Source organism: Myripristis murdjan, chromosome 1, assembly GCF_902150065.1.
Source record: "Myripristis murdjan chromosome 1, fMyrMur1.1, whole genome shotgun sequence".
Lineage (NCBI taxonomy): Eukaryota > Metazoa > Chordata > Actinopteri > Holocentriformes > Holocentridae > Myripristis > Myripristis murdjan.
This window is the reverse complement of record NC_043980.1, coordinates 33,768,683-33,776,545: the sequence shown is the minus strand read 5'-3', so window position 1 is coordinate 33,776,545 and position 7,863 is coordinate 33,768,683. Positions and strand designations below refer to the sequence as shown.

The window sequence follows — 7,863 nt, the reverse complement described above, 5'->3', positions numbered from 1 at the left end:
ACTCTTGAAATATGGCTGCCTATACTGTTACAGATCTACCATCATATTTAAAAGGATCAATCTTTTGGCTTTCCCTGAACTCTCTGGAAGAGGGGTGAAGTAGGGTAAAGACAAGTCATGAAACAATACTGCATTTGCAATTGCTCAGATGTGTCAGTTGTGTGCTTTTTACACCAGGTTATACCTCTTCTTTTTGCCTTGGATACAGCTTGCTGATGATGATGTACACTGTCATGATTTTTGAGATTGCTCCCTTTCCACATTAAATAATTTATCTATTTTAGTAACTGATGCACCCAAAATGGGTCAATCAACTATTTGAACTATTTGTAATTCCTTTAGTAGTTCCTGTAGTTCTTTTGAAAACCCACATCTGAAATACAAATGACCCTAAATGGAATCCTATTAAGACTAGTTTTCAAGTTTGGCTATTTTTGAAGGTAATTTAAATGAACAGAGTTGTTTGGCAAGAGAAAAAAAACTTGCTTTCAACCAGTGCAAGCGGTGACTTATTTTTCCTCGTCCAAAGTGCACTGCAGCTCAGACACTTTCTGTGCAGACCGTTTGCTTTGCGTGCCGGGCAAGCCAATTGGTCGAGCTCATAGATCTCACTGTTTCATTGATACATGGAGATAAACGATTGCTCCATGTTTATACAGCAGCAAAATATTGGAACCAAACCGAAGTAAATATTTGAGCTGCTATATTGAGGTTGGTTATCTTCCACACAACAGTACAAAGCCCCATCCGTGAGATTTAGGTTACACTAGGGAACAGCAGAATAAGCTTTAAGTTTTAAATGACCAGAATAATCAGCAACCATAATTAACAAGTGCAGCGGTTTATATGGTCTGAGGGTTAGTGAAACAGGTTTTCCATTGTAAGGCACTCTCCATCTCCAATGGGGATGACACAGTTACCAATACCACTACCAAACTGACATGTTTTGCATCGTAAATGATTTATTTACCTTGCATATTTTGTGGTGTAGCTCAACTCAACTTAAAAGTAGCAATGGCAATTAAGGGAAATATAAACCACACAAGTAAACAGCAAAAACACTTTGTCATTCAATTTGTTGAACACCATTACATCAATTTTACTCAATGACAAAATAATCTTAGGGTTATTTTTCACTGATAAATACAAACATGAAACAATATGAGCTTATTAGGGGTACAATCATTTGCAATGACACATTTTAGGCATAATATAACAGGCTTGTACACACAGTAGGTCTCCTTAGTACTGTTAGTTCTTACAGTATCTAAGTATGGCGAAAGAAGAGTGCAACATTGTGCAAACCTGACGAGCATCTAACTTTGATGTGCTGCTGTGGTTTTAAGTGGATGTGGCTTTTCCAGAACATTTATAGGAAGTAAACAGCTCTCCAAACTAGTTGTGGACCCAACTGGACCGCAAATGCCCTGCAAAGCCTCATCCAGGAGGCTGACCTATCTACATGCATTTTAACTTTAGTGTCCTTTGAAAATTGCATAGTGAGCACACATTCTCATGTTTCCCAAAACGATCCCACAAGTTGTTCAAATTGATCACAACCAGTTTGATTAATCAAATTTCAGAACTTCATGTAAAATGCCAATTCAAACAAAATTCTTAAATTTTCTATGATGCCAGTAGTGTACGCTGCTCTTTAGCTTAGTTTTAACTGTATAATAGTCAATCGCTTGAATTGATCTGTTGGTTTGTATTTGCACATTTCACAGGATAAGCTTTGTGAGAATTTTCTGGCAGTGTACAGAGTTAGAAGTACACAGTTAGAAAACTGTTAGAGAAAATATACCACAGTTGAGCACTGGTCTTAGTCAGGGGAGGTAGGACATACACTCACCTAAAGGATTATTAGGAACACCATACTAATGCCGTGTTTGACCCCCTTTCGCCTTCAGAACTGCCTTAATTCTTCGTGGCATTGATTCAACAAGGTGCTGGAAGCATTCTTTAGAAATGTTGGCCCATATTGATAGGATAGCATCTTGCAGTTGATGGAGATTTGTGGGATGCACATCCAGGGCACCAAGCTCCTGTTCCACCACATCCCAAAGATGTTCTATTGGGTTGAGCTCTGGTGACTGTGGGGGCCATTCTAGTACAGTGAACTCATTGTCATGTTCAAGAAACCAATTTGAAATGATTCGAGCTTTGTGACATGACGCATTATCCTGCTGGAAGTAGCCATCAGAAGATGGGTACATGATAGTCATAAAGGGATGGATATGGTCAGAAACAATGCTCAGGTAGGCTGTGGCATTTAAACGATGCCCAATTGGTACTAAGGGTCCTAAAGTGTGCCAATAAAACATTACACCACCACCACCAGCCTGCACAGCGGTAACAAGGCAGGGCGGATCCATGCTCTCATTCTGTTTACGCCAAATTCTGACTCTACCATCTGAATGTCTCAACAGAAATCGAGACTCATCAGGCCAGGCAACATTTTTCCAGTCTTTAACTGTCAAATTTTGGTGAGTTCGTGCAAATTGTAGCCTCATTTTCCTATTTTTAGTGGAGATGAGTGGTACCCGGTGGGGTCTGCTGCTGGTGTAGCCCATCCGCCTCAAGGTTGTGCGTGTTATGGCTTCACAAATGCTTTGCTGCATACCTCGGTTGTAACGAGTGGTTATTTGAGTCAAAGTTGATCTTCTATCAGCTTGAATCAGTCGGCCCATTCTCCTCTGACCTCTAGCATCAACAAGACATTTTCGCCCATAGGACTGCCGCATACTGGATGTTTTTCCTTTTTCAGACCATTCTTTGTAAACCCTAGAAATGGTTATGCGTGAAAATCCCAGTAACTGAGCAGACTGTGAAATACTCAGACCAGCCCGTCTGGCACCAACAACCATGTCACGCTCAAAGTTGCTTCGATCACCTTTCTTTCCCATTCTGACATTCAGTTTGGAGTTCAGGAGATTGTCTTGTCCAGGACCACACCCCTAAATGCATTGAAGCAGCTGCCATGTGACTGGTTGTTTAGATAATTGCATTACCGAAAAACTGAACAGGTGTTCCTAATAATCCTTTAGGTGAGTGTATTTGTTGCAGTGTGTGTGGTCATACAAGTATCATTAGTGACCTGTGACCTTTTCCTTTTCTTTTGAACACAGCCCTGCACTGCTCGCCACCCGGCCCTCCCACTCGCCACTTTACTTGCACACACCCTCCTTCAGAGACACACCCACTTGTCAGGTGAAGCCAATCCCTTTCTGTTCATGAGTTTGAACCCTCCTGTCCTGCATTCAGTCCTCCTCCTTGAAGCTGAAGTCACAAACCAGAGAGAGATGGTCAGATGGATAATTATATGATGGTAGTCTGTTTGGCCCAATTTGTTCCTCAGTGGGCATGTCCAGCACGGCCTCCACGCTCAGCTTGTTCTGAGTGTACCAGATATAGTCCAGCGTGCTGCAGCACTCCCCTGTAGGCCGAATCTTCCATGTCGTGTACTCCGGCTCCGTCAGACCATCTCGGCTCAGCTTCTTATAGGCAGAGTCCAAACCCAGAGGAGACAGGGCGAAACAACGATAAACGTCCTCGGTCGGTATTGCGTTGAAATCGCCGCAAATGAGCAGAGGAGTGTCTGCGTCGGTTCCGGAGGCTCCCGTTGGCCCACCTGGACATTTCTTGATGAAGTTCTGGACGTGACGTAGGAGGTCTGAGCCCTGGGAGCTGCGCACGCGCTCCCAGCCGCTGCGAGCTTTCAGGTGGGTCACTGCCACGCACATGCGTCTCCCTGTGATTCGACACCGTAGCATCGTCACCACGGCAACCTGTGGCAAAAAAGTGGTATGTTGCGATCAGAGGCTTTGTATCTATGTGGATTACATTATCAGTGGGGGACACAGGGTACGAAGGTGACTTTTCTGTCACCAGTAAAGTATTATAGTTTCCAAACAGTCCAAGGAATAGTCCAATATTTTGGGCAAAATACCCTTTTTCTGACTTACCCAGAGTGAGACAAGATGTTTGATACAATTTTCACCTGTGTGCATAGCATAAAGACTTGAAGTCGGCGGGGAGTCATTAGTCCAGCTCCATTAAAGTGAAAAAAGAAAGTGTACAATAACTCCAAAGCTGCCTTATTTACACAATGTCTTGTAAAAATCCAAAAACAAAGTAGAGGTGTTTTAGGAGAGGTTGCTTTGTGCTGGATCTACTTATACCTCCAAAATGGTATTGGACATCTTGTCTCAGTCTGGGGAAATTGGAAAAAGAATATTTTGCTCAAAATATTGGCACATTTCTTTGAAGTGAAATTTCAACACTCACTTGATTGGTTGGAATAAGCATGGCGGAGAGGCGTATGCTCATGCTGTCGAGAAGCTCAAAGCGTGACTGATCAAAGAACAGTGCACAGCCGTCAGGACCGTTGTTGCCCTCCACGTCCAAACAGGGTGACCAGGGCTTGGGGCAGAAGTTGCTGCTGTAACCCAGGCCTGCCAGAACTGGCTGGAAGGTGTCGTAGTAGTGGTCTACTTCCTGGAGACACAGGATATGAGGTCGGTAGGTGAGGATCTCTTCTAAGATGAGGTACTTCCTTTGGGGCCAGCTGAGGGCCTCCAGGGGACACTGGACAAAACTGTCCACTCCCTCGCCCAGTGCTGAAGGACAGGAGAGAGAGAGGGAGATCAAGTTTCAGCAGAAACCCTTAGCCTGTATGTTGGATTGTTTACATGTTTACATATCCAACATTTGCTAGGTGATCATGCTGCATTCACATCATACAGAAGAAACAGAGGGACAAGACAACATGTCGCTGCTTCAGCTTGGAGTGTTAAAAAGAGAATACTCGTGTCATTTGGATTCATGGCCCCTCTATTTACTTCTGTCCACATTTTGTTTATATTGACGACTGACGATGCATATTGTTTCCTCATTTTTAAAATATAATTTCTATGGTGTCAAACCTAGCTGCCAAATAAGAAGACAGGGACGGTTTATAAGGTTTATAAGGCACCATGTTGTGAGGAGACTTTTTCCTCTGGGTGTCAGACATCACGGTGTGGAAGTTGTTTTTCATACCGCACAAAACCTGATAGCAGCAAATGGCTTCTTATAAAAGAAGAAAAACAAGCCTGGATATTTCCAAGTGTGCTGTCTGTGTGCAGACACCACAAGGAATTATGTCAAGGAGGAGGCCAATAGTTTTTATTTATGACATCAGCGGATTTGCTGCCATACTAGCTGCCTGTTTTGACACTCTTCTGCAGTCTGTGACTCCAAATGTGAAAAACTAGAACCAACAGAATTCCCACATCCTACTTAAAAATGACCACCGCTCATGTCAACATTTACTTTCATAAACCATGGAATTTATAATTGGCTGTCTCAAGCAAATGTTTCCTCAAGGACTATTTTCTGGTGGAGGGGCCATTTCACTCTGCCCAATTTAAAGTCATCAGAACACAAAAGTGCTGGGAAAAGTAATGTGAACAACTTTATTACAGAGATGGAGTCCTGCAGTGAAGAAAGTCTGAAGTCTCTGGAAGTTCATTTTCATATCATAGTGGAATGAATGGAAACCAATCGCTGGATAAAATGTAGAAAAAAATATATTGGAGTTCTAAAATATGACTGCTTGCTTTGGGAAAAGATTAGCAGAAACTCTGAAGTACATATGTTTTCTCCATATTACACTAAACATGCAGAATCAGTGGTGTGGTTCTTTAAATCTGATGTGACATGAGGGCAGCATTAAATAGAGTCATAAACCTTAGAGAGGAGCTTACCTTGGGCCAGTATGTTCCATTGCATCACCCTGATGGGGCTGCTGGGGGCGCTGTCTCCATGGCTGGGGTGTATGAATTTCCTGTGGAAACGGGGCGGTCGGTCCCTGAGAGCCTCCTCACACTGTCTGAGCAGCACAAGGGGGTCGGGGGGACACACAGGGGACCCCTGCCGCTCCTGCCAAGCACACACCACAGGTTCGCACATGAGCTCAAATTCATGTTTTCATCAAATAGCTTTTAACTCTGAAAACTGATTATGTGCCTCCTGGTGAATGCTACTGACAAACAAATAACACTTGTAATTCTTCCCTCTTGTATATTCACTTCAGAGGACTATACTTTTAACAAAATAGACTGGATGAGTCACCTGGCAGAAAGCTGGATCCAGGTCCACGTCTGGGTGTTGGTGGGGGGCGAGGTGGGACTGGGGAAGAGGGAGAGGACGGCTGCTGCTGCTGCTGAGGGTCTGGGTCAGGGCACTGTACAGCCTGGTGGCCCCTCCACCCATCGGACACACTGACAAAACAAGGAACACAGGGATATTGGGGCAATTCTGAATATTAGGCAAACATTTGTAACGAGCAGGTGATGTGGTTACACAAATCCACCAAACTGACAAAGTTGCCAACATGTCTCCTGTGAATAAAAACTGGAAAAATTGGCGTGCAACAGCCAGCTGAAAAATATATATAATTAACAGTACCTTGCTCAAATTTTTGTTGCGATCCTACATATTCAAAAATTTCCTATAATAGTTTCAACCAATCATAACTAGGAGCTTAGGTTAGTTGCCAGGCGAGAGTCAACAAGTTAACATCAGCACAGTGCAGTAAAAGTATCTGGCAAAAGAACACTTTTCCTTCTGATAAACCCATTCAACTACGAAAGGTATCAGTGTGTGGTATTTGGAGCTGTGGGGAAAAGACTTTTTATTCAATGCTGACATTTTGTGTGTGTGTCTGTGTGCGAAATAAAGAGAGCTCTACAATGGCTAATCAGTCTGTATCAGTGAGCCTGGGGATACCAGCTAATGAAAGATTTCTATTCAGTCGGGTTGCTGACCTTCAGTGCTGGAGCTGGGTCAGATTATTATGGTCTGTTGGGGCACAGTAAAAACTGCATGAGAGTGAGTGCACTTCTCACAGGCAGTGTCGGACAGTGGTGAAGTTATGTGCACCAGTGTCACCGCACATGTGCCCTGCTTAATGACTTAAGTGTTTCTGGGATCAAAACAAGGTCCATCAAATCCAAATGTGAATCAAATCATTAAAACCCTAAAATAAGACTCATCTTTCCCAATGAGTGCCAGGGGCTCGACACTGAGAGAGGGATTATATGTCACATGCTTTTAACATGAGACAAACATCTGCCTCCTGGCTGCTGAAAATGAGCTGACCACATCGCACACAATGTCTATTTCTTCAGTTTTCCCTGTGTCCCCCACCACCGGCAAACCGACACCGGCAGTCTACGGCAAATGAATGGCCTTATGGATATTATTTGTCATTTAGGCAGTGCTGGGAGTTGACAGTGTTTAATTGGTCACCTACTGGCAGGACTAAGAGGACTTTCAATTGCTGGTTTAAGTTTACAGAGATTAGACCTTGTTGATAATGACTGATGACACACACACACCCACACACCATCTGTTCCTCTGGTCTAGGACTGTGACTGTTTCACGTGCTGGCTGTGAAAAATTTTGACTGTACTGGGTCAAACCAAAGTGGGTCAAACTGACTGAATTTGAATGCTTGGCTGGGACAAATAGTGTCTGGCTTGTTTAACTCCAAGGCCTGAGAACAAGTAGCTAGTATCAATATGACAATGCATGCTATTTATTATACTCATTAAAACTAAATCTCAAAGTGCCCCAGTAATTTACTATTAAGTAGAGCAAACAAAACAAAAGTTGTTTCTGTAGTTTTTCTGTTTGTTTCTGTTGTTTATACAATGTTTTAAATAGGTGCATTTGTCAAATCAGTTTGTCACCTGATTTGCCATATATGTTGTATATTTTATTAGTCTTCAAAGGTGCAATAGGTTGTATTTTAGGCTCTATTTATATATATGTTTGCCAATTTGTGTGTCATGACACATACTGATGTCCTTGTCAATA

At 42.9% G+C, this 7,863-nt stretch overlaps 1 protein-coding gene across 2 annotated transcripts in view; it reads right to left on the bottom strand.

Moving 5' to 3' along the window:
• Positions 1 to 3,185: 3,185 nt before the first annotated feature.
• LOC115377244 (nocturnin-like) overlaps positions 3,186 to 7,863 on the bottom strand; it is a 9,292-nt gene continuing 4,614 nt past the window's right edge. For both annotated transcript variants that reach the window (XM_030077071.1, XM_030077040.1), the window contains exons 2-5: positions 6,115 to 6,263; positions 5,748 to 5,922; positions 4,288 to 4,619; positions 3,186 to 3,788 (exon numbers count right to left, since the gene is read on the bottom strand). In XM_030077071.1, coding sequence (XP_029932931.1) covers positions 3,261 to 3,788; positions 4,288 to 4,619; positions 5,748 to 5,922; positions 6,115 to 6,255 — 1,176 coding nt within the window. In that variant the 5' untranslated portion in view covers positions 6,256 to 6,263 and the 3' untranslated portion in view covers positions 3,186 to 3,260. The remainder of the gene's footprint in view (positions 3,789 to 4,287; positions 4,620 to 5,747; positions 5,923 to 6,114; positions 6,264 to 7,863) is intronic.